This window comes from Phacochoerus africanus, chromosome 6 (assembly GCF_016906955.1).
Source record: "Phacochoerus africanus isolate WHEZ1 chromosome 6, ROS_Pafr_v1, whole genome shotgun sequence".
Classification (NCBI taxonomy): domain Eukaryota; kingdom Metazoa; phylum Chordata; class Mammalia; order Artiodactyla; family Suidae; genus Phacochoerus; species Phacochoerus africanus.
Genome location: NC_062549.1, coordinates 116,923,219 through 116,951,001, shown reverse-complemented (window position 1 = coordinate 116,951,001; position 27,783 = coordinate 116,923,219). Strand labels below are relative to the sequence as shown.

At 38.0% G+C, this 27,783-nt stretch overlaps 1 protein-coding gene across 2 annotated transcripts in view; it reads right to left on the bottom strand.

The window, feature by feature from the left end:
• The window catches only part of OLFM3 (olfactomedin 3), a 193,591-nt gene that overhangs the window by 28,640 nt on the left and 137,168 nt on the right, over window positions 1-27,783 (bottom strand). The window contains exons 1-2 of one of the 2 annotated variants that reach the window (XM_047783086.1): window positions 12,209-12,418; window positions 2,888-3,034 (exon numbers count right to left, since the gene is read on the bottom strand). In XM_047783086.1, the coding sequence (XP_047639042.1) occupies window positions 2,888-3,034; window positions 12,209-12,337 (276 nt within the window). In that variant the 5' untranslated portion in view covers window positions 12,338-12,418. Of the gene's footprint in view, window positions 1-2,887; window positions 3,035-12,208; window positions 12,419-27,783 lie in introns of those variants that run through there. The other variant, XM_047783087.1, reaches the window with a different exon arrangement.

Sequence of the window (27,783 nt, the reverse complement as noted above, 5' to 3'; positions counted from 1 at the left end):
TCATTAAGACCTAATTGTGAAACCAATTGTATTTTTTTTGAATATTCAGTATTATAAATATTTGCTTAATATATTTGACAGAGCATCAGTTTAATAAGTGTGGGTACCACCAGGGACATTTTGAATGACAGTGGCATGGTGTTGAGGAAATGCAAAGTGGGTCTGGCAGAGCTCCACAGTCTCCTGATTGAGTGACACTGACACAAGGCACCAGTTTCCTTTTATGTAAACTTAGAAGGACTGCTACCTCTGCTATAAGGGTTGAATGGAGCAGATAAAAATATAGTAGATGGGAATTATTGTTATTAATGTTATTCTTCCTAAGAATATCCCCTTATTATATCACTAAATCAATCCTTTGGTTGATAGTAAATGGGCTGCTTAATGATCATTCTCCTGTTTGCCATTGGTGCCTTGGATACGTATAAACTATAGGGAAGTCAGCAGAGGACTGGCTCTGTCTGAATCAGGAATGCTGCTTTGGGGTTTTTGTTTGTTTATTTTGTTGGGGGGGCGGTGTTCAGTGCAGCAAACCAGTGCTGCTTGCTTCCTTCAGGCCACTCTAAATAGTGCACCCAATTTACCATTCCTCTGTTGGCATAATACTACCAAATAGTGAGTTTGATAAATCTGCTTTGTGATGACCTTGATTTTGTTAATGAATTTTATTTGTTTTTTTGTCATTTAGGTATTGATGAATTTTTAAAGCTGTGATTGTCTGGAATTTCTTTCTTTTGTCCTTTCTTCCTTCCTCCCTCTCTCTCTCTCCCTTTCTCTTTCTTCCTCCTTCCTTCCATCCTTCCATCTTTCTGTCTTTCACTTTTTTTAGGGCCGCATATATGGCACGTGGAAGTTCTCAGGCTAGGAATTGAATTGAGGTGCAGTTGCTGGCTTACATCACAGCCACAGTAGCACAGGATCTGAGCCTCGTCTGCAACCTATACCATAGCTCAGGCCAATGCCGGATCCTTAACCCACTGAATGAGGCCAGGTATCTAACCCACGTCCTCATGGATACTAGCCGTGTTCATTACCCCTGAGTCACAATGGGAACTCCATTTGGAATTTCTTCAGAACATAAACAGCCAATTGGATGGAGTAGACGTATGCCTTGCAGTGATTGCTTTCTGTCAACCTCCTTAGTTGTACTTTTTTTTTGGCCTAATTCATCTTTCATTAATTCCCGGTTTTATCATGGCTCTGGAGTGTATTTCACTTTGGACATGTTGAGGGTGAATGTACTTCCTGACATTCATAGTGTATTTGAATTTTTTCAACTGGTTTTTGTAGAAATGCCTTAGTTTGTGTGTGGATATGTATGCAGTGCTCTCCTGAAAATAGTAACACAAATAAGAGTACAGTGTCTAAGGAAATGTTTCCCACTAGAGTTAATGTAGGAAAAAGATAGTTTTGCATAGAAAAGAAGATTGGAGAGAAAAGTAATCGGAGAAGAAATACAAGTTAATAGAAAAGCAAAATTGAACTTTAAAGATTAAATCTTTTTACCAACATAATTAATTTCTCTAGTAACCAAACACTACTAAATTATATATTTGATTTTTTTTCATAGATATAAAGAAAATCTGGGTTGGAAAACGATACCTGAGAATAATCACCGTTCGTATGTCATGACTTCCAACAGTTGAGAGGCACATTAGCTAGAGTCATGAACTTGAATGACAATTACATTTACTCTTGTCTAGGGGACAGATATTGAACGAACAGGGAAGACTGGATCTTTTTTGAAAAGAGACTTAAAGAGAGAAATAGATGATGATAATTCCAAGAATAAGGACAGGAAATAGAGATGAATCTTTGTATTGAAAGTATGAAAAAAAGTCTTCATAAAATCTCAAGGAATCAATATACTTCCAAATAATGTACACCGAGGAAAATTATTTTAATTATATGACAGTGGAAAAGAGTTATTGTGGCTAGGCTTAAAATTGCATAAAGTAGGGATGTCTGTATTAATGAATTCAGTGCTTTCGTTTCTCTAGCTTCTCTTAATTCACTGTAAAATGTTCGTATTCAGTGCCATAATTATGTAGCTAATCATGAAATGATATTTCACAGAGCAAATTGTTGAGCATGATATCCTCTAGAAACACCTACTACCTAATTTATCTTATCCCCGAAGGTATTTAAAGTTCAAATATCCTGTCATACTTCCATCAGTCTGACCACCTCTGCTGCCCAACTATATTCAGAGGCCAATACAGTGAAAGTTTGAATGAGAAAAATTGAAAGAACCATTCATTACTCTTTTCCCTCCCTAAACTAAACATAAATAACCTTACATGAGATAACTTTTATCTGTGAAAGAGAATAAATCAAGGGCATTCAGCATTTGATTGTTAGGGATTGAGGTTAAGTAAATTATATGGAGAGAATGCTATTGAATGAAGTTGAAGAGCTTACTGTTCAGAGGAGTGACTTAGAGAATGATGATAAATGCTTGGAATTATTCATTATCTGTCCAGATAGCCTGCATATTGCTTTATTTTAACTTCCCTGCAAGGTTATTAATGAAATCCAAAAGTTTGAGCTCAAAGAACTTAGTGTGATCTTGAGAGTTGAAGCTAAATTTCTGGCATCAGAATAAGACATCATATTTTTTTTTTTCTTAAGGAGAGATTGACTCAATATTAAGAAATATGACAGAAAGCCAGTCTTAAGGCAAGGTTGGGAAAAATAAACGTCATATAAATAGAACAACAGAGCAGGAAGCTTCAGGTACTACTTTCAGGGAAGAGAAAAATATTTATTTGAGAAAGGGGACAAAAATTGGAAGAATCTTCCTCACCATTGCCTGCTTCCCCATATTTCCTTTTCAAAGGATGGTAGATTTCAACAAAAATATCCACAGGGGACAGGGGACACCTACCTTTTCCAGCAGCTGGCGAAGCTGCCTGCTTTTGGCATCCCGGGAACACAGGTTTTGTTCTGGAGCAACCACTGTGCAAATGCATCGTCCATCAGGATCCTGTGCTGAGCTGTATACTTGCCACCCTTCTTTGGGACTGATCTGAGTCTGAGGAAATCAACAGCAAACACACAAAACACGGACTACCATTACAGGGTAAAGAAGGTGGGGGTTTGTATCATTTTACGCAAAGCATCTTTTTTGAAAATTAAAGTTTGTGTTTTTATTCTCTAAAGTTAAAAAGAAAGAGAACGGACATTTCACATAGGCAGCACAGCTTCATTCAGTTACACTTTCATTATCAATGCCCAGAAAGAGAATCTTTTTTCTTATGATTCCATCTTATTAACTATTTATTGATCCTGTCCCACTTCGTAATGCTTTCTGTCATATTTGGACGTTTTAATGCAGCTTGAGAAATATCTGCTAAATACTTAGTCACGTATCACCAGCCTTTCTACATAAGATCTGTTAGCTTGTTTTTCTCAACAGAAAATGGTAATTAGTATATATTTATATATTTCTGATATTATTCATGTGTGATGTTCTGAAGCAAAGTCCTATCCCAGAGAGTTTCCCATGTATTGAGGGGCCAATTATTCATGAAACTGGGGAGGTATCATATGAGAGTATAAGGCAAACATAATTAGATCAGCATTGTTTTGCAAAGGATATACTGTCTAGGAGGAGTTAAAGATAGTATTTCAGCATAGGCTTCCAGTTTGATCTTCCTAAATTACTTTTGTGTATTTATCACCTTGTCTCCCTAGAACCTGAGCTTAAAGAGACATTCCTCTTCTACTGGAATCTGCCTCCTATTTATGTTTCTAGTTTTACCTCCTGTATCTTCCTACAAGAAACTTCTTTCCAGCCAAATTAACCTTTAAGTGTCCTGAAAGCCTGTAGCCTTGATTAATATCTTTGGTTATTTTGCTTCTCCTGTTTGGAACACTTCCTTTTTAAACCTTCAGTTGACTCACCCATCATGGTTTCTACCTGTTCTGCAGGATCATATGCACTATTCGTTAGGCACTTAATATAAATTGACTAGTATTGTCTTGCCTATGTACTGTTTCAATAATTAGTCTATATCCAGACATAGGATATATTAGCTCTTTCCTATCTGCCATGTTAAGTATGTTCTATCAAGTATGAACATAAGTAACTCATTTTTTTTGTCTAGTTATTTTTCAGGAAGAACTGGGCTATGAGAATGCATTCTGCTTTGTACAATCAGAAGTTGCTGGGGATGTCTTCATGCACCATCTAGAGGGCACTCATTCATTCTTCCAGCTGCTGCCTATCAGTGGCTGAGCTCTCAATTGAGTTCTCTTTGGGGTTTGCTGAGGCTGAAGAATGCTACCTGTTCAAGGTCAGGCCCTATTCTAAGGGACGGCTCACATCCATTGACTTGCTGATGCAAGAGTACATAGAAGGTTGCTAAGAAGCAGACATTGTTATTATTCCTCTTTCATAGAAGAGAACATTCGTTAACCTGCCTAAGAAGGCACAGCCTGTATATGGCAGAACTGTATATGAAGTCAAAGCAGTACTGTCCAAGAGAAGTAAAATGAAAGTCACCAGTATAATTTTACATTTTCTAGTGGGCAGATTTAAAATAGTAAAAAGAAACAAGTGAAATTAATTTTAATAATGTATTTTATTTAACCCGGTATATCTAAAAATACCATCATTGCAACATGTGATCAATACAAAAATTATTCCTGAGATACTTTATATTGTTTTCTTCTCCTTTTTTGTTCACTCTGTGAAAGTGAGGGTACATTTTACACTCATGGAACACCACAGTTTGGACCAGCCACATCCGAAGTGCAGGGGCCTCCTTCTTGCACTGCATAGCATGGAGTCTTGCTTTTAATTCCAGTGCTCTGGCTACATCAATGTGATGCTGAATGTCCAGATAATTGTTTTTAAAGGTCAACCATATGGATATTGAAAAAACTGCCTAACAGATGTTTCACAGACAGACCATCCAATTTGCAATTGAGTTTCTTTTCCCTGTGGAAATATCAGATAAATCAATGGGCCTCATTCTAGCTAAGCTCTGGCTTATTTCTACAGCTGGGATCTGAAATTCTTCAGCCTTTCTCTGTCTTCCCTTGTATGGTTTCCAGGCAATCAGCAGATAAGGTGGTATTTCTTATGTGATCAGGATATGGGAAAACAAATATTGTCCAGAAAAGAGGGTATTTAATGAATCAGGCTGAAGGAGCTAGGCCAAGCAAGGATGTGAGAAGAGCTGAGATGGGGATAGGGGCAGGGAGGTGAATGAAGGCCAATGGAGAACAATCTTGCACAGTGCCCGGTGTTAGTGGGCCAGTCTGTTTGCCTTAGACTGGAATGCTTTGCCTGGTAGGAAGCAGATTCTTAGGGCTAAGCCAGGGTGATTTTTCTCCTCACAGATCTTCCATTGTCTATAGGATCTTCTGCCTCAGAATTTGTAGCAGAACAGATATAACCTCCCACTTATTCTCTCCCAGGCCCGGCTCATTGCATACCATCAACCGACACACAGTTCTTTTTCTTTTCAAGGGCTTTAGAGATAATTGCTACAGTGCTTATAGGCATTCCAACAACAATCATGGGGAAACTATAAATTATAAACTCACAAAACTCATCAAGATGTCACAGTCCTTGTCCTTGATCTATAATGAAAAGCAAAAGGTGCCAAGCCTGTCTTGCAGTCTCCTTTTTCAGATAGTTCACAGAAGTGTCTTTTGCTGCCTTTTATTTCTGGGATGTGAGATTCATTATCATTCTTTCTGTCACATTCTATTCATTCCTTCTTTCTAGCATTTATGCCTGACTCTCTAGTTAGGATAGAAAGTCATACTTAGAATTACATATTTTTAGAGTTGGATATGCTATTAAAGATTTTTCATGTTCTCCTTTTCGAATTAAAGAAGAAAAAAGTGTAAAGAGATTATCTATAGAATAGAGATGGAAAACAGCTTAGCAGTGTAGTTTCAATGATTTAATCAAAAGTTTGGGCTGAGTAACAGTATGGAACTAATATATCTTGATATAAGTCCTATAGTTTCAACAAAGCTTCCCGTAACATTGGACACAAATCTCAAATATGTCAGAAAATGAAGACTTGTCACTAGAATACATTTAGCTTTCATATAAAGGAACAAGGACCACCCAATTAGAATATTAAAATATCTTTAACACCAGTATAAACACTGATTATTAAACCTGGCAGCATTAATATTGATGTTCACTTGCCAGGTGCTTGGCTAACTAGTGAGGAGCTTATCATGTCAGGGCAGGTGTCAGTTGCTTTCTGGAATGAGGGATGCAGAAAAGGTGAACAGGGTTTGATATTCACTTAACAGTCTTCCTGAAGTGCCAGCTCAATAGTCTTGTTTGTACTTTCAATTGTCTTCCTGTAAGAATTACTGAAAAGAGCCATGGCCTTATCTGCTATAGAGTTAGTTTGTATGATCTCAACTGTAACAAGTTACCTGTTTGGCAAGAAGAAGGCAGAGAGAAAAATGCCAACATAAAGGATGCTAATTTGATGTGGGGTTTGATGGAGACTTCTGTGTCAGGGTTAGTGATAAATAAAGGAAGCTTTATGAGCCTCTCTAATCCTCTGTTTTAGGGTCCCCATATTGGCATTGAAAAGAAGGTCAAAAGAAAACCAAGAACTCAGGTGGAAAGTATTTAGAAGGTTTTGGGATACCAATGAGAAAAGACCTGCTCCCATTTTAACTTATTAGAGCAAGTATTTAGGTGTCAGTAAAACTCATGTAATAGTAATAGCAAACGTTTATGGAACCTGGCCTCGTGGCAGGTCACATACATTACTGTCTTTGAGTATCACAATAACTCCACGGACTAGGTTCTGCCTACTTTATAAGTGAGGACAGTGAGATTTAAATACAGTAAGGAACTTGCTCAGGGTCATGCCGTGTGGGGTTTCTACTTGCACAGTCTGATTTCAGAGCTTGGAAGTTTAACCACCACACTGTACCACCAGTTATCTGAAATCCCTTTCACAAAGGATGACGATAATGCTGCTAGCATTTTCTGGACTCCTGTGAAGGGGAGTCCTTGGACCTGGAGGGTGCATGTGGTTTGTTTCTAGCCAAGGTATTGCTAATCACAGTGATGACTGACACACCGTTCTCTTTTGTGTTAGTTAGAAGAACTACATGCTCTGTTTAGTAGATTTCAATATTACCCAACTCGTGAAATATTTAAGGAAGCTCTAGGAGAATTAAACTGATAATTTTAACAATTGGATTTCAAGTTTGGATTCTTCGCTTACAATTCGATTACCAATTTTTATTTTATAAATATAAAGCCACTATGTGAGAAATCTCTCAGAACTTAAGGGGCTTTGTACCAGAAAAGAAGGATCCTGAGGATTGTATTAAAAGTAAAAATCAAAATATCTTGCAATTCGATATGTTTTTCTTTTTATGAAACCCCTTCTCCTATTAGTCTCACTTCTTTTGAACCAACTGCCTTTAGAAATAGACATGATCTTATTTTATTTATGAGGAAACCTAAGCTCAGAAAACTTGAGCAATGTTTTCCCAAATCACCCATTTAGTAAATGTCACATGTAGGACTTACACGGGTCTCCTCCAACTTTCAGACTCTTTATGTGCATCCCCTATGGACAAATGCAGAGAGATGGCTTATGTCCTTTCACCAATGGCCCAGAAAACTGCAGTTTAGAGGAGATGCACCCAGGTAGGTGGAGCACATTGTCCAAATGGTATGGAAACAGGTAGCAGCTGGAACTCCAGAGGAGCTACTGGAGCAGGAAAGGCTTGGCAAGACACAGGTGGAGGGGCAGGCAAAGAGACAGAATTCTGAACCTTGGAAGAAGACAAAATCAACTAGTTGAACATGGCTACGTCTTATTTTTTTTGCTGAGTTTCTGGGCATTTTATAAAAGTACAGACTGAGGCAAAAAGAAATAAGGGATCCGGCTTATTTGAAAGTGGTACACAAGGTAGGGGAGGATAAAGCAGAAAAAAATCCATTTACTAAAACCTACTCGATTTAGAGTGGAGATACCTGATGAAAATGCCTTTTAAATTTTCTGTCTGAGGATGGGTTAGATCTCAGAGAATGAAACGTGGTGTAGCATGCTTATGGCTTCGGTCGTGGAGAGAGAAGAAATGTGAGGACAGGCATTATTAAAGAGATGTTGACAGGCCACGCTAAAAGAAGCTGTGTTCTGGAGGATGTGTTAATAAAGATGTCACTGCCGAGCAGTTTTTTCCTATTTCTGAGGAGGCTAGTTGGAACGGAAATAAGAAATGTATATTCTTCACTCAGGACAACCTCATGGCTCTGAGAAAAACAACCATAAAGACAACAAGAAACAGTTAAGCAAAGAAACCAAAGACACCATCAAATTTAGGTTGATTGATCACTTCTGCTGATATTCTGGAAATCACAGTGACTTAGAGCTGGGAAGCACTTAGAAGTCATGTCTGGTCCTGTGTCTTTCCACTCAGTGATACGTCTGTATATTGTGTTTCCACTTGAACTTGGCGTAATAGGAATGTCACAGCTTCGTAGGCAGCCCCTTCTCCTGGTGGAAAGTTGAAGGGCTGAATCTGAACTTCTCTCTTTGCAGTTTTTCCCCTTTGGCTCTACTTCTGCTTTAAGTTCTTAAACACGAAGAAATCTAATCTCTTATGTGTCACAGTTTTACTCCAAAAGGGTAATTATCACATTCTCTTTGACTTTGAAGATTTACCCTTCTGTTCTCTTACACATCTCCTTAATTTCTTTAGTTGTGCTTTCACAGAACATGCATTGCCTAAGAACTTGGGGCAGAAAAACAGTGGTACAGAACAGAGGTATCAGATCTCTTCATCTAGAACTAAAACAAACTGGTAAATTAAGAACCTTAGAGAGTATTGCAGGTTTGTATCAGGGTGCTCTACTGCTTTTCAGAACATAAAACTGACTCACTCCTTGGAGTAGTTATTTCTGAGGGGAAGCCAGTTAGACTTTTGAAAAGGTAGCAAAACAAATGACTTGTGCCCACAGGTCCATTGGAGGCCTCTCCCCACCCCAGCAGAGGGGATGCCTGAGAGCAGCTGGTGTCTGCTGAATGTCCTCTGTTGTTTAATTGCTCTTTTCTAGGTTCTTCCTGGTGTGGAGTCCACAGCATGGGGGATTTCTCAGAAGCTCAGCCTCAGGGGGAAGTTAGTCTGCATCAGAGAAAAATGCCAGAGGGAGCCAGAGTTTTCTCAGAGCCTAGGTTTTGCCTCTGTAGGCATTAGCTCCTCCAAAGGCAGATGGGCCCAGCGATAGATTAGAAGGAAAAAGAAAGAACGAAAACAGGGCCAAAGAGGAGGATAAAGAGAGGTTTCGTGATTCTAAGAGAAACAAGAGGGAGCTTATTCTTCTAATAAGGAGCCGTGTTGAACTACTTACTAACAAGAATATCCTGGAAATTTAAAACCTCTCAGCTTTTGAGACAGTCACATGTACACTGCCTCTTTCAGAGATACCTGCCATAAACAGATTTAATTGCCTTTAATGATTAAAACCCTATCTTTCTTATTTTTGTTTTTTTTTAAAGATCATTTGAGAATGCCATTCTAAAGAGGGACCACATTCATATTGTAAAAATCTGCACTATTTTCCATTTGCATATCCCACAGACACTCATAAACAAATCTGAAGACCTATGTCATTTATTCATTCATTCATACTGCCTAAAACTGAGAACATAGAGTGAGAAAGTTGAAAAAGGTTGGACATCATAGCTCTGCCTACTGGGAAAGGAACTGTAAACCCTCCTAAAGGAACTGTTAACTCTCCTGAGGAAAGTGGAGTCCAGGGTCACAGGAAACCACCTGAGCAGGGCGGAGAGAACTTAATGTGGCACTGGGGGCCAGGAGGGGCAAGGATGAGCAGAAGTGGGTGAGAGGACTTCCCTGGTCAGAACCACAGCCAGGTGACTTGCTGCCACCCTTGGCTCTGTCATTAACCAGCTGGGGGACTCTCTTTAGACACTCATTTGGGGGTCAGTCTTCCCACCTGCAGAGTGAGGAGATTGGATGAGATCAGTCCTACTTCCAGCAAAGCTCTTGAGAGTTTTTAAGGTTCCTGTGGAGAGGTTTTGACTAGGGAAAGGGGTTGGTTGTGTGGGCGGGGGGGCAGATGGTAGAGGCCCAGTAAATGCCTCCCCTCCTCTGTTATTATTTGACCCATGACCTCTTGTATATACTGGACTTCCGCTTCAGGTTTCATTCAACAAATACTTATTCTGCATTTGTTACATAAGATTTAGTTTGGAGGAAATAAAAGGCACTGCTGCTAAAAATAGTGTAAAAATAACTGACCTGGATAGTTTCTAAGATCCTTTCCAGCATTAATATTTTATGATCATAATATAGGAACTACAGATTCATTCATTTTTCACCATGGGAATCCTAAGATATGAGCAGTTATCTTGAATAGTTAAGGTGGGGAAATTACTTCTGTAAAGTATGCCACTTCTGTAAAACATGGACACACACACTCAAACAGTTTTGCAACCTGATTTTTCCATTTCAGTGAATACTATCATGTAAACTTTTATGAACTTTTTTTTTTTTTTGGTCACTCAAAGGCAGATTCAGTTATGTCAGAACATTCATAGACCATACCAATATTTTATATATTTCAACCAGTCAGAAGGTAAAGATAATGAATTTACTTTAAACTCATAAAAGAGCTAGAAATGCTAGAAGAACCAAGCATAATTTTGGAAAGCAGATTCCCTTCCATCAGTAGCAGACAGGAATAAACCAAACCAATATCTATACACACCAAAAAATGTATATTTCAGAACCAAGGTACCAAGTTTGAAACAGAACTTAATCATGAATTGCTTAGTTTAGAGTCATTTCCTGAAAGAGTTAATTCAACAAGGAAGTTGTTAAAAACCACCAGGTACTTGAACATTGAGGAAATCTGGATCAGTAAATATTAAATGATGTGAATTTGTTTTGTAATTGCTTATTGATGCCGCATCATGCTTTTTTTATAACTACAAGTCTGTTTTACATCCTGTCCCACATGGCATGCAGGGAAGGAGGGGAGTCTCATTAACACAGGCTCCGACGTACCATACGTGACTCAAGGGATGTCAAAATGTAAACGCAGGTCAAAGTGCGCGTCGCATGTGCTCTGCTGGTGCCCTGACCCCTGGGTGAATCTGGCAAATTATGTAATTAATTTCAGCTGACTCTACTCAGTTACTTTCACATTGATTGATAGAGTAATTATTAGTAGTAACTGCAAACAAGTCTTGAAAATGGAGAGTTGCCTTTTTTTTTTTTTTTTTAAAGTAGCTGACTTTGTCTAATCTACTGGAGTAATCTAATGGTAAAAAATAGGTAAAGAGCTCCAAATACTCATTGTGTCTGTACCTTTTATTTGCTAGCAGAGAAGTTGGTTGTTTTTCCAGGATATTCCTTCTATTTGAAATTGTAAACTTCTATCCAAAAAACCAGTACGTTTCATTTTTATTTGAAATTTGAAAGTATTGCTAACTGAACGATGCTTCAGACAATGAGAGAAGACTTTGTTATTTAATGTGGGAAGCGTTAAAAAGCCATGAACTGTAGGTGAATGGAGACTACAGGAATTTGCCTTGTGACAGGAGAAGTCTTCATAAAAAAATTAAACAGTACAGGGAAATGATTTTATCAAGTAAGTTTTCTGTTGTTCCTGATTCTTAGCTCTCTTAAAGGATTTTTTTCCAGGCTTTAAATTGCCAAGGGTTTTTCATTCATTTATGTTTTACAGAGGTTGGTTTCTCTGACTGACTGCATTGCAAATAGTCACAAGAATTGAATTCCAAGGAAGAACCTGCTGTAGGAAAACTAGAGTAGCTAGAATGTACTCTATAGCATACTCTGTAGAAAAAATTATGGAGATTTTATAGATGTTAAAAGAAGAGTAAAATAATAAGAACAGAACAGATTTTAAATGAGAATCCTTTAAAACCTCAGAATAATATAAATTAAAGCTTTTCCATTCCTAAGTATTAATGAGCCTAATATTTCCTTTCACAACTAATTTCTCAGACAGCTCATTTATTCTTTGATGTAACTTTAAAGTGTTCATAAAGGAATATCCACGCTTAAAGTTACCACAGAAATATTGTATTTATTGAAGTCGACCTGTAAATAGAGAAACAAAATCTCAGCCTTTGCAGTCTACAAAAGAAAGCCCATTGGTTTAATGCACTTACTTCCCAAGACAGCCAACCCCACCAGAGTGACTTACTAAGGTGTCTGGCGTTGATAGCCTCGTGGTGTTCAGTCCTACCAAGGATGGGAGAGTTTGGGACATCCAGTTTGAGATCATTGCCATGGTACTAAGCACAGCGCCAAGCTTCAGCAGTGGAAGACTCATCGCTGTGGAGCTAATGAGTTTTCATAGTGACTGATTAAGATCCGGGTGCTGGGCTGGCAGCGGGAGGCGTGACTGCAGCACGCCACATCTACAGCATGAAAAGAGATCAACTCCCCAGCTCTAATCACACAGGAAAGCTCACAGAACCTCTTCCCCCCGCCCCCTCACGGGAAGTGCCCTGCTCTTCCTTCTCCTCCTTCACCTGATCCTTTGCTGGATCGTCAAACAACAGATTCTTGTTAGGGCTTGGTTGCTAATTATTAGAGCAGAGGTTGGAGGGAGGAGGAAACCTGAGCTTTTCCTGCTCCACTAGAGTCACTTCCCATCAACAGAGTTCACTGCCTCTGGGATTTTTGTCAGTATAATCAGCTGCTCTTTATCCTTCAGAAAAAATACACCCTTAAATTGAGGTCTGTCAAAGCGCATATTTCAGACACAAACTTAATATCTACAGATTTCTCTGAGCAGAGAAAGCGTTCTTTTAGGCAGAACATGAAAACAAAATCTGCAAAGAATTTCCAAGTGATTAGATACTGAGTAAGGATTTTTTTTTTTTTTATATATAGTAACCCAAAATTAGCACTGTGGCCTCTTAAAAAATTGCTAGTGATGAATAGTTACTGCTTGTTACCCTAGGCACCTTATATGTGAGTAGACAAAAAAAGGCAGCCTTGGAGAAAAGCGTCAGCTAAAGAAATTTCATAGGTTCCCGGTTCTGCTTTTACAAGTGAATGCTTAGCAGTTGCTCAGGCACACAGCCAACTCAGTTAACTCTTATTTTCACCTTGTGAAGAATGACAGACAAATACTGGAAGTCTATGTCCTGAGAGAACATATATGACTTATTAAAAAAAAAAAACAACCCACAGGACTTGGGTTCAGGGAGTCTGAGGGTCTCATTCCTTGTTCTCTTTTGGTTGAGTGACTGGCCAGTGGACTAAATTCCTTGGTTTCACTTTTTTCGTTGTTCTTCCTGTGGTATATGGGAATTTGACCTCATGCTCTCCAAGTCCCCTTACGGCTTTAAAAATCAGTGATAGGTTTATTAGAATTCTGTTAGCAAATATGTATATTGAATTTGAGGCTTTGGGTAATTTTTTTTTTTTGTCTTTTTGCTATTTCTTGGGCCGCTCCCGCGGCATATGGAGGTTCCCAGGCTAGGGGTCGAATCAGAGCTGGAGCCACCGGCCTACGCCAGAGCCACAGCAACGCAGGATCCGAGCCGTGTCTGCAACCTACACCACAGCTCACGGCAACGCCGGATCGTTAACCCTCTGAGCAAGGGCAGGGACCGAACCTGCAACCTCATGGCTCCTAGTCGGATTCGTTAACCACTGCGCCACGACGGGAACTCTGAATTTTATTATATTCTTTTTACAAATACTACAAAATTGCCCATATCCAAATCTCAGGTCCCAAATGGAATAAATCAGAGGCCATTGTCTTGTATGATGTATCTAGTTTAAAATAAAAATACGAGAGAAAACATGCAGGGAATATGGATGAATGAAAATTAAATGAAAAAGAATCTTATCAAAATGAAAATATATATATTGTTTTGAGTCCTTAGAATTCTGGAATTATTTGTATCTGGAATTTTCAGCCAAAGATATATATTTTTCTTAAATAGTCTTGGCAGGAGAATAAAGAGAATATCTTTAGTAAAGTTGAAAGGGATATATTTATACAGGTGTGTGTGCCCTTTATTCTCAGAAACAACTTTAAACTAGAGTGAATACTGAGCCTCTTCAAATCTGCGTTGAATGTTACCTTGAAATCCCGGCCTTTTTTTTTTTTTTTTGCTTTCCTTTAGAACACAGCCACATGATTTGAGCTGACCCTTATTTTTTAACCACAGTGCCTGGAAAACCAAGTATTATTTATTTGTGTCTTTTTGAAAAATCATATCAGGAAAATTAGGATAAAAGCACGATGGTTTATATGTTAAATGGTATTAAATAACAGCATTCATAGAAAGGACTGTGAAGTTTTGCATAATGTGGCAATAACAAAATGTGGATTTACACATCTAGTTGTTTGAAAAATTACCTGGAACTCTACCTGACTTTAATAGAGGAGAAGACTGTCTTTAAGAGCTTAATTTCCAAAATCGAAAACTAATATACATGCAGTTACTGGATAATTTAAGATGCAACATGGCAGATGGTAATTATGCTTATTAATGAATCATCAGTCAACAAAATAATAGCATCTTTAGAAGACTATAAGATGAATGTCAGGGGAAACAAGTGCTATTTGCAAATTAAAAAGAAATGAAGAAATTGAGAAAATTGTAACATAAATGGAAGACTTCTTGTAATTTCCCAGAGATGCAAATACCTGCACTGAAGAACAGAAAGAAAACAATAGTGAAAGTTTATGATTTGATGACTTTATGAACAGTGTAAAAGCTATAATATGCTGTTTTCAAAAAGCAGGTTTAAATGACACACAGTGGCATAGAAAGGCTCAAGTTATGATGATGATTATTTGTGGAAAATAAAAATAGCTGTGATTAAATATAGGTTGCATTGTTCTCCTAATCTAGTGACTTGATCATAATTGACCATAATCAGAATTGTGTTCCAGTTTGTAGATGGAGGAGGTAATTATGCTATGGAGGTGTTTTAATCTGTGTTTGGGGCAAGAAAGCCTATAGTTACAGAAGTTCCACTAGCATGGTATGAATGTTCATGGAGTAAGTAGCAAGAGATGAGGCTGGAAATACTAGTAGTTACCAACTTCTAGGACTTCAGAGCTAACCAAACATGTTTGGGCATTATCTTGTATGTGATTCAAGAATTTGAAGCAAGGCTGTGAAGTCACTAGTTTTATGTGTCAAATTATTACATTGGCATTTTTATGTTGCAAGATAGATGGGCATTCTAAGCAAAGCATATCAGAGACAGGAAGGTCACTTAGAAGCATATTCTCATAGTTTAGGCAAGAGATGATGAGGTCCTAAAATAAGACACTGTCAATGGAATTCAAAAGGATGGATTCCATAAAGAATTGGGGTAAAATTGATAGCACTTTGTGATTGAATTGATGTGACAAGTGTGGGAGAGGAAATTACTTGGGGGAATTTCCAGGTTTGGGAATCTGGTTGGTGAATGCTATTCATCAAGACAAATAATGCAAGTGGAAGTCTGACTTTAGGGAGGAGGTAGATTCCATTGTTACATCCTGGATGTGAGTGCCTGTGGGAGAGAGTTCCTGGATGGTGATGTACCCACATATGGAGTTCAAAAAAAGAGTTAATTTCGCTAGACCACACAAACTTAGTGACCTAATAAAAATGTATCCTACATAGATGACAAGAATGGTTAATTTAGGAATGCACAATCTTAAAACTACCAGTGACTTTATTTAGACTTTAAGACAAACTCTGGATTTAATAACTTATACATAATTTCTTATACATTTTTATTTAAAAATGGAAAACAAAACAGCTTCTATTACTAGTAAGTGGTGAAAATATTACTAATATTACTAAATCTAGTAATCTCACGGAAAACATGAACCGACTACACACTTGTTTTCTTTTTAAAATCTCACTGTGGGAGTTCCTGTCCTGGCTCAACAGAAATGAATCCGATTAAGAACCATGAGGTTCTGGGTTTGATCCCTGGCCTCGCTCAGTGGGTTAAGGATCTGGCGTTGCTGTGAGCTGTGGTGTAGGTTACAGATGTGGCTCGGATCTGGCATTGCTGTGGCTGTGGTGTAGGCTGGCAGCTGTAGCTCCAGTGAACCCCTAGCCTGGGAACCTCCATATGCTCTGGGTGCGGCCCTAAACAAAAAATAAATAAATAAATAAATAAATAAAATCTCATTGTGGATGAATAACCGTAAAACCTTCAAGAGTGCATTATTGCTTATGGAATGCTGAAAGACATTGATTAATATGTTTATTCCCTAGATTCTTATGATAGCCTGACTTTTTATTATCCAGAGTATTTCATAATAAACCTGTATACAAATAATTAATAAGCAAATAGCAACCACAAAAGAACATAGATAATCTTATGTAATATTGGCATATCCTGGCATTGGAACTTTTTTTATATATAATGATTTTCATTATAGCTGGTTTATAGTGTTCTGTCAATTTTCTGCTGTACAGCATGGTGACCCAGTTACACATACTTTATTTTTCATTAAGCACAAAAATTTAACATTACTTTAGTGCTCAATACACTTCCTAGTTTGAAGGCTATTTGTGTGGTAGGTGTGTGTGTTGCTTTCTAGGGATCCCAGTTTGACTAAAACAGCAGATAAACCAAAGTGACTTCTAGAAAAAACAAAGTAGCCTCTTGTTGGTAAATAGGAAAAGTAGGAAGAGTGGCATAAAGTAGAGGAAGAGGCTTAAAGCTTATGCCGACCTTCTATTCCATCACAGTGGACGAAAAGGATAATACACCTCTGCTGAGTGACACACAGTCATTCTGGGTCTCCGGAACTCATAGTCCAACTCAGAGAAACAGGACTGAAGTTCTTGATTCCTCCTTCACTGAGAAGTCAAAGCAATTATAAGAGAACTTCCATTAGTCCCACTACTGGTATTATACCTACTTATTCATTAGTTTCCACATGACTACCTTTTTTCCTGTTCCACAGATACATTTTTGCATTACTAGGTAAGGTCAGTTCCTCCTCTGTGCCCTAGATCAGGGCTTTTCAGACTCTCATGTGTAGGAATTACCAGAAAAGCTTGGTAAGACCCATATTCCTTGGTCCCACCCTGGGAGTCGGGCTTATTAGCTCTATCATAGGGCCAATAATTTGCATTCCTGACATTCTCCTAACTGATGCTCATTCTGACACTCTTGGACCACACTGTGCGTAGACTGACTTCCCTGGAGCACAGTGATGTCATCTACTCACAACTCTTCTTCTTTTTTTTTTTTTTTTTTCTTTTTAGGGCTGCATCTGTGGCACATGGAAGTTCCCAGGCTAGGGATTGAATCAGAGCTACAACTGTCAGCCTACACCACAGTCACAGCAACTTGGGATCAAAGCTGTGTCTGTGACCTACACCACAGTTCATAGCCACGCCATATCCTTAACCCACTGAGCGAGACCAGGGATCGAACCCGCATCCTCATGGATGTTAGATTTGTTTCTGCTGAGCCACGGCGGGACAACTCTTTTCATCTTTTCCTCTCTTTCTGACATCAGCAAATCCACTTTAATTAATCATTCACAGCAGGATATGGATACCCCCAATAGCTCCTATTTTTGATATAAACAATAAACAATACTTTCTTGGTCCTACTTTCCATTTATTTTCCACCTTTCTCACTATCCTTTGCCTCATACCTTCTCAAGGGTCGTCTGTACTCGTCATCTTCAATTCCTCTTTCCCCAGTCAAATTTTTGTTCATACTTTTCTATTGCACGGATGCTTTTATCAAGGCTACTAATGATCCTGCATTGCTAAATCTAACAGTCAATTCTCAGTCCTCAAATTTCTTGATCTATGAACAGCACTCATCAGATGTGTGCTGTCTCCTCCTTGAAGTAATTTCTTCACTTGGCTTCGGGGCAACCACAGTCACCTAGTTTTCCTTCTATGTCCTGAGCCACCTTTCTCCGCCTCTTTTGTTGATCCTTCCTCATCTATATGCTAATGACTTCCAAATTCATTTCTTCGTCGCAGACCTCTCTATCAATTCAGACCTGTATATCCAATTATCTACTTGACATCTCTACTCAGATGGTTAATAGACATCTGAAATTGAACATGGTGAAAGATGAGCTTCTGATATGCCTTCCCCATCTCCAGCAAACAAAACAAAAGAAATAACTCCCAAAATTATGTACATGCAACCATTCCTATAGTCCTCTTCATATTAGTTCTATGGTTGAAAAGTTAGATTTCAACCTTAACTTTTTTCTTTTTTTTTTTCTTGCATTTCCTATCAGCTTCATCAGCAGACGTTTTCATCTCTCCTTTTACAATCTGCTCAGCATTGAACCATTTTACAGCCCGTCACTGCCACCCTGCTGCTCCAAGTTATCATCCCCTCATCTAGTTTATTATAAAAGCCACCAGTTACGGACCTTGTACCACTTCAGACCTTTCGAATCCCCAACCAGAGTGACTCTCTTAAATTCTAAGTCATACTGTGATATCTCTTAATTCTAAGTCATATTGTGTTATATCTCTGCTTAGAACTCTTTAGAGGATTCCCATTTCACTCCTGGTACCAGTGAAAATCTTTAGCATGAACTGTAAAGTTCTACATGATCTGAATCCCTATTATTTTTCTGATCTCATTTCTAATAGCCCTTCTCTTGGCTGGAGTCAGTCTGGTTCCCGAGAGATGCAAGATAATTTTCTACTGCAGGGCCTTTGCATTTACTCTTCCCTGGTGGAATTCCAGGCTTTCAAATGTCTTCTCACTTCCTTTCTGTTTTAATTCAAAGATCACTTTTTCATAAAGTCTTTGCTGACCACGCTGTCTCAAATTTCTACACTTTTCATCTGATTACTTAATGCCATCTTTTGCTGCTTTACTTTTTTTTGTCCTTAGAACTTATCACAGGTTAGGATCCTATATATTCTAATTATTCATCTTTTTTATTTGTTTTTTCCACTAGAAATAAAGCTCCATGAAGGTGGCAGAAGTGTCACCTCTTTGTTCCCTGGGCTATTGTCAATGCCTAGGAAAGTGCCTAGTTCCTAGCAGGTTCTCAGTAAATATAAGATGAATACACAGGGAGCTCTTGCTGTGGCGCGGCAGGTTAAGGATCTGGCACTTTCTCTGCAGTGGCTCGAGTTGCTGCTGAAGTGTGGGATCAATCCCTGGCCTGGCATAGTGGGTTAAAGATCTGTCATTGCTACAGCTGTGGCATAAGCATTCCATCCTGGGCCAGGGAACGTCCATATGCTGCAGGTATGGTTGAAAAATAAATAAAATTAAAATAAAATGAAGGCATAAATGAGTATATTACGCTTTTGTTCCTGAACTTTCCTCACAATAAAAAGGAGACCTCAGTGCAAAAATTAAGAGAGAACCCCCTCTCTTTTTTTTTGGCCAAATGAGCCTGTGTAATATTATTACACTTTGCATATGTGTTTTTATATGTGCATGATAAGGATAGTGTAAACCTAAGAATGATTTTTCTTTCCAAATTTGAGATTTAGAATGTAACCACTTTTTGTCTAAGCAAGGAACTACTGTCTCTTAACTCTTATTCTGACTTCTCTTGATAAGCCTCGGATCACTGGAACCCTAAATAAATATGAAAGCTGTCTTCTTTTCCTCTTGCCTTTGGCGAGTGAAGTTTGTCTCTGATAACTAGGGAGGATGGAGGAGACTTTTGGCTATGGAAAGGATGAATTTGAATAAAATGAATTTGATTAGATGGAGATCTAAGTGTCCATTCACTCTACTCTTTCATTTGGCCCTTGGCCATCAATTAGGGATGACTTGTAGCTCCCAGGAATTCAGTGCTTTGCCATTCTTGCCTTCAGGTTTCAGGTTTGTCTTAAAAGTATTCACTAAAGAAGGAATGAATTTAGAGTGAAAAACATTAGCAAAGTTCTCTAAAGAGGGATTCTGTCTTCTCATCTTTGCCTTCATCTGTGAAACCAAATGATGTTTTATAAGCCCGGGGGATCCTCTGTTGGCAGCTGTTGTTGCTACTTCAAAGGAGAAAAAAATGGATGTCTGGGGGAGGAATATATTCAGGGCAAGCATGTTTTTTTCCTCTGGCTTTCTACTCAAAATTGAAGAAGTGAGAAAAAAATAAATCTAGGATTAGGCTAGAGAAAAGGAGGATGCAAAGTGGTATGACAGAGAGACCCTCAAACTCTAAGGCAAAAGACTTAAATTTTGCACTGTGTTAATCATTGCCTGGCTCCGAGTTTTTCAACTGGGAAAAGAAGAGATTGAACTGAATTTCTCATATAGTCCTTTCCATGAGACGGTGCCATACGTAAGAGTTCAGCTTCTATCTTTGCAGTCACACAGGCCCTCCTTGCTCTCTGCTCAGACACTACTAGACTGCTAGCTGTGTGACCTCCCAGAGTCTCAGTTTCCCTATGTATAAATTGGGGATATCAAGAGAAGCTGATTCCTTAGGAACCTGTAAGGATGGAAATAAACTCTAAATCCCTTATCCCAGGACCTGGCAGAAAAGGAGTTCTCAGTCAGTGGTCACTGCTAATGAATCATCACCATTCTAATGCAAAAATGTTTATAGATTTTTCCCCACCTTCATAGAGGGAAGAACAGAGGTAGAAGTTGTTAGTTATAAGGAAGTGATTATCATTGGTTACCAGTGTAAAGGTTTAGCTTTGAGAGTTTTAAAAGTGTAACATATTCTTGATTCTAATATGGCTGTTTCATAGGGATTGGCTGTTAACAGTCTCCTTGAAAGTGTCTAAAACATACGCATCCCACAGGCCAGGCTTAAGGAGTTGCCTGTTTAAGCCTGGCTGGCTGGCACTGTTCTTAGAACTTTATTGGTATGAATTCATTTAATTCTCACACAAACCCCATGAGGTTGGTATTGTTAGTGTAACCAGTTTGTTTATAGATGAGGACCTGAAGCACACTGAGAGGTTAGACCAGCTGAGACTACACAGCTAATAAATGGCAAGGTCAGCATTTGAACCCCAACTGTCACTTTCTGGGTATGCTCTTAAATATTATGCACTCACGCATGTGCACACACATGCACGATAAGGGCATTAGAGCAACTATTTCAAATTTTATCTTTTTTAGAATAATTAGAATTTGGAGTAAGCATTGCAGTTTACTCATTGCATGTTCTCATTAAATGAATGCTTAAATCCGAGCACAAAATTAAAAAGTAACGTCTTCATTTACTAAGTTTGCCTTTGAATGTAGCAGGGCAGGGCTTTCCTCAGGGAGGCACTGACTCTCAGGTAAGTGTTCAGCCCCTGCTTCCTTTTCACTAGAATCTATTTTCAGATTTTTCTAATTCACCCAACTCACCAGGGCAGACCGAAGTGTTAAATTATTGCCAAAAGCTTTTCTGGAAGAAATTGTTTAGGAAAAGAAATCTCAGAGAGGTTGGAAAATTGCCTGGCGATCAGAAAGAAGACTGTTTCAGGGGTAGCGTGAAAGAATAAAATTGGATCTTCAAATGTGCAATTTTCTGAAAGGCTGTTGTAAGTTGTTTCAAAAAGCTTATCTCTCTCTTGAAATTTGAAATGCATGTTTAGCAGAAACCAAAAATCTGGTAGTAGTAAATAACCTCAAACATCAGAGTATGAAAGAAGGTTACATTTGTAGCCTGCTTTTTGTTAAACAAAACAAAACAAAACAAAACCAAATTCACAGACAGAGAAGGAATTCTGCAGAGTTCATTTGTGTGTAGCCACTTATTTGTCAGCATTGTTCCCTAATGAGAATGTGTAGTCAGGGTTGGTTGTGATTTGAAAGCTCCGAAAGACAAACATAGTTAAACAGAAATGTCTAAAGAGCTGAACTTGAAACAAGTCAGGCATGGCATGTCTTGTCACTGAAAGTGTTGTGAGAGTTAGGCAGTTTTATAAAAAGGGGTCAGAAAAACAGTTAAGGCCAGATCATTAAAATAACCACCACATAAATAAAGCTGTACAAACTCATTACCTCATTCTCTTGTCCTTTTTGGTTTCAATGCAATCAAGAGTTTTGACCTTATAAAAACAATCTTAGGGAGACATAAGTAACTTGTAAGTTGACTTAGAAATAAATAGCTCCCTTTGTGAATACTCATCTAAAAGGACTCCAATGACATACGTAAGTATGACCTTGACAATGGATGAGTAAAGGGACACAGTGTTGACAAAGACTATCTCTTGTTACTGAAATTAAATAGGTCATTTTCTTCTGATTCTTAATCTTTTTTGTTCTCTCCACATTTCCCAGCTTAATTATGTATTATTTTCTGTTGTTAGAAAAACATAAGCAGAAGTAGGTTAGTATTCTCTCATTGACTTTTAAAGCTATTGATCTATTAAATATTTATTAAGTACATTCTTTGGGCTAGGAATGGTACCATATTGAAAATGCAGGATTAATATGATACAGCCTCATATTTGGGATAATTTATCTGGGGATGTAACAGAGTATAAACAGATATGTATATGTGAGCTGAATAGTTCCAATCTTGTAAGTATAGAGATACAGTGGAAGAGTAAAAGAAAGGGAGATTGGTACCTTGCGGTGAAATGGTCAGGAAAAACCTCACTGGAAAAAGATAGTGCTTAAGCTAGTTTTAAAATATCAACTCTTGATTCACTTTATTTTTATCTCAGGGAGGTGGACAGTGTAATTCCCTATGAGCCTTAAACTAAAATTTGTCATAAGGAGTTTGTTTGGTTCTATGCATCAAATAGTAAAGGATTATATGCTTCACCTCCTCCTTCGCCAGTGTGCAATTTGTCCAAGTACTTTCCAATTTTACCTCTCTTCCAATTAATAAAATACAATCATGACAGTTACGTAAACCATAATAATATAGAACTACTGAGTAAAAAAAAAAAAGACTGTGAAAAAAGAACATTATTGCGAAAACAGCATTTTCCTTGAGGAGGAAGAGAGGTGAATAGAAATATCAAAGCTCTTAAAGGACCTTTTACATTATCAAGAAAATAGTGTTCAAAATTACATGCACATGTCAACAAGTTGTTTGAATTCTAATATTTGAATTCTGAGTCATAAAGCATATGGCCAGAAATTTAATTCTAGTACAGAGGTTTCTTGTTAAGTATCTCCTGAAAGGTGTTCAGGTACAGTATAACATGAGGAGTTCTGAGATATTTGCCAGTATTGGAAGTGGATTGTCTTTGCCCTGCATTCTCTCTCCCTTCTGCTCCCTTCCTTCCTCTCTCCTTTCATTCCCTTCTCCCTTCTCTCTCTTCCTTCTTTCATTTTTTCCCCACCCTTTCTTCCATTCTCCTTTTCTTCTTCTCTCTCCATCCCTCCCTTCCTTTATTCTCCTTTCTTTCTTTTTCTCTTTCATGTTCCCCTAAGTGTCCTGCACTGAAATAAGATCTGAGTATGGTTGCAGGAGCTCCCCAGGTGATTCTGATGTGTTCCCTATTTTTAATTGTTGCCCAGACTATATGGCTACAATTTAAGCACCAATGATTCTAATGTTTTATACTTCAAATTTGGAAGTTTTATGTTTTACCTTAAAGCAAAACAAAATAAACAGAGGTTCCCTTTTCTTAACATTCAAGCATATACGCTTAGGCTCTATCTCTTGCTGTGGTCTGTAAGGTTTTCAGGAAGTTATTGAACGTAAAACTGGAGACTGCTCATAACTATTGTTCAGTAATGCTGATACATCATTCATTAATAGCCTTTTCTTCTAAGAGTGATTCAGAAACATGCCCATGATAAAAATGTGTCCTTTCTTATATATTTTTCCTTTCAATATTATATTTATTAGTAGTATCTATCAAAATACAGGTAAAAGTTAGTTTCCCAAGGCAATCTACAGATACAGTGCAATCCCTATTGAAGTACCAGGCAATCTACAGATACAGTGCAATCCCTATCAAATTACCAGTGGAATTTTTTACAGAAGTAAAACAAAAAAATTGTATGGAACACAAAAGACCCCAAGTAAAGCCAAAGCAATCTTGAGAAAGAATGGAGCTGGAGGAATCAGTCTCCTTTAATTCAGATTATACTAAAAAACTTGTATAATCAAAACAGTATGGTATGGGTACAAAAACCAGACACATAGATCAGTGGAACAGTATAGAAAACCCAGAAATAAACCCACACACCTATATCAATTAATCCATGATAAAGGATGCAAGAATACAAAAGGGGAAAACACAGTCTCTTCAAGTGGTGTTGGGAAAACTAGGAAACTACATGTAAGTGGGTGAAACTAGAATGTTTTCTAACACCATACACAAAAATAAACTAAAAATGGATTAAAGACCTAAATGTAAGGCTGTAAAACCCCTAGAGGAAAACATAGGCAGAATACTCTTTGACATATTGAAGCAATGTTTTTTGGATCTGTCTGCTAAAGTAATGGAAAAAAAAATAAACAAATGAGACCTAATTAAAAGCTTTTGTACAGCAAAGGAAACCATAAACAAAATGGAAAGACAACCCACAGAATGGGAGAAATGTTGTGACTGATAAGGATTAATCTTCAAAATATATAAACAGCACATGCAGCTCTATATTAAAAACAATAAAAAAATAGGAAAATGATCTAAATAGACATTTCTCCAAAGACATACAGATAGCCGAAAGGCATATGAAAAATATGCCCAACATTGCTAGTTACAAGAGAAAGTCAAATCTAAACTACAATGAGGTGTCACCTCACACTGGTTAGAACAGCCATCATCAAAATGTCTACAAACAATAAACGCTAGAGAGGGTGTGGAGAAAAAAGAATCCTCTTACAACTGTTAATGCAAATGTAAATTGGCACAGCCACTATGGAGAACAGAATAGAGGTTCCTTATACAACTACAAATAGAGCTACCATATGATCCTGCAATCACACTCCTGAGCATATATCCAAAGAAAACAATAGTTCAAAAAGATACATGCACCTCAGTATTCATTGCAACACTATTTACAATAGCCAAGATGTAGAAGCAATCTAAATGTCCATCAGCAGATGAATGGATAAAGAAGATGTGGTACATATATACACATGGGAATATCACTCAGCCACAAAAAGAATGAAATAAAGCCATTTGCAGCAATATGGATGGACCTAGAGATTATTATGCTACTAATAATAAGCCAGACAAAGAAAAATATTATATAATGTTACTTATAAGTAGAATCTAAAAAATCATACAAATGAATTTATGTACAAAACAAAAATAGACCCACAGACATGGAAGACAAACTTATAGTTACTAACATGGAAAAGGGATAAGGGATGAAGTAGGAGTTTGAGGTTAATATATACACACTACTACATATAAAATAGATGACCAGCGAGGACCTACTGAATACCAGAGGGAACTATACTCAATATTTTGTAATAACCTATAAGGGAAAAGAATCTGAAAAAGAATGAAATGTGTTTGTATATGCACATACATATATAACTGAATCACTTTGCTGTACATCTGATGTTATCACAATATTGTAAATTAACAATATTTCAATTAAAAAAGTCTCTCAACATTTATAATGTGTGTAATTTGTACAAAATGCAGTGAGACATAAACTGGTTAGCAATTAATTCTGCTTGGGAGGGATAGAAAAGGCATCCGGAGCTTGTGACTTTAGGTAGCATTTCCTAAGTAGGTCAAGAAGGCTAGGCTATTCCACCCGGGGAAAAGCATATGAAAATATACCACTGAGATGTCAGAGAACACATATTCTTTAGGGAGCTCTAAGTCGCTTGGAATGCGATCATTGAAAAGTGCATGATGGGGTGAGGGGGTGGAAGGAGGAGGTAAGGGTGGAGAGGTAGCAGGAACCAGCAGGCGCTTGTGGCTCTCTGAAGAGGTTAGATCTTACTACAACTAGAACTGAATTTCAAGAGTTGCAGGAAGGGGGTTGACATCAGACTTGTTTGTTATTTTGAGGAAGATTACTCAGGAAAGATGCAACAAATATTGGGGAGAGGGGTAGGGAATAGAATGACAGCTGGGAGAGCAGTTAGGGAGCTGCTTGGTGCTCTGGTAAGAAGAATACAGAGGGATTATAACACGTGGGCTAGGCACATGGATTTTTGTGAGTTATTAGATTTGGAGGCAAGAGTGAAAGAAGACAAAGATAAATTCTGGATTTCACCAAATACAATATTTCGGAGAGAGTGCTGGGGATGCATCTGGAACAGAGCTAACCACTACGATGCGTATGAGTTAGTGACGGGGGCGGATCTTGTTAAAACGTAAATTTCACTTCAGAAGTTGAGGGCAGGGTCTGGCATTCTACATTTTTAGCAAGCTCCCAGGTCATCAGAAGTGACTGGTCTACAGACCACACTTTGGGTAGAAGGAGCAATGGAAGCCAATTCAGAAAGAGTGGAACTAAGTGAAGGGCTGATGTGTGTGTGGGCGTACATCCTGGGTGATGATGGGGGTGCAGCCAAGGAAAGGAAAAACACTGCAAGAGAGGAGTGAGGATTCCCAAACACACGTTTCTCACCAAAAACAGAGTTCAGGGATTCTCACCATCTATCAGAAAGCAGATATAGACATTTAATGCACTTTAAATGGGCCCTAGAATTTCTTGGAAGTAAAGAAAAGCTATGGTTAAAATTTATCTTGGAAAAACGTAAAGATGAACGTGAAATAAAATATCTTACAATGTGAGGATATAATAACTTGGCGTCAATAACAACGGGTGAAGTCTTAATTTGTGTGTATGTGTGTGTTTGCGATTATTATCATTTTTTAAAATCTTCAATTTGTTTCACAGGACAATCTTAAAGATATTTGTTTTCGTGAAACTCTTCAAAGTGTTCCCCAATTTTTTTAGGGCCTCTCTTATTCTTTTGATATTCAAATCATTGTCTTTTGAAAGCCCATTCCATAATTTCTCTGTTCAGTTGTTAAAGAGTATACATCTGCCAGCTACTCTTTAATAATCTCTTTGTACTTTAGCCGAAGAGTTCTCTCATTACACTTCTACCCGTTGTATGAAATCATGTTATTTTTTGCATAATTTTGATTAACTTCCATTATTTGTATTGACTAGCATCGCTATAAAATTCAGTGGCTTGGCTTTCCATGGTGGCCTGTCAAGAATTCAGCATTGTCACTGCCATAGCTCAGGTTCATTCCCTGGCCCAGGGACTTCACGCATGCTGCTGACATGGCCAAATAAATAAATGAATAGTAATTAAAAAAAATAAAAATCTGTGGCTCAAGATGTATTCCACTGTTAGGCATTGAAGGATATTTTAGTGGGATTTGAGGGGTTTTGTTTAAAAAGAGCCCCAAATTAGTATTTCTGAGTTTTGATGGCTGTTGCTGCCTTCCACAGCCTCACAGTGGCAGGACTTGGGTAACATGAACTCAGGGTTGACTAGAGACTTAGCATAGGGAGTCATCCATGTATTTCAATATTGGGATGAGTGGAAAAGGAAGAGAAGGACAAGGCATTTCTATAATTCACCTGTTTTAGGAAAGTCTATTAACTATATCTAGGAAGGCTGATGCATTTTGTTTCAAGATGTATGGAAAGTGAAATATATTAGTTTGATTAGGATATACGCTCATCCATCAGGGACGGAATAATCAGGAAATATATGGAATTCTGGGACCTTCCTGAAGTTACCTGCATGAAGGCTCCAGGTATCTCCAAAACTCCAGCAACGTACTGGGTCCACAGAGGGTGCAAGCAAAAAGGAAAGCCCGAAAAGTTGATTATCAGTTGAATAAACACAGAAACTACCCATGTGATGGAGGGTTGGGAGGATACCTGGATTCTCGTCCTAATTCTTCACTTAATTTTAGCAGTCTGACTCGCCTTCGTTTC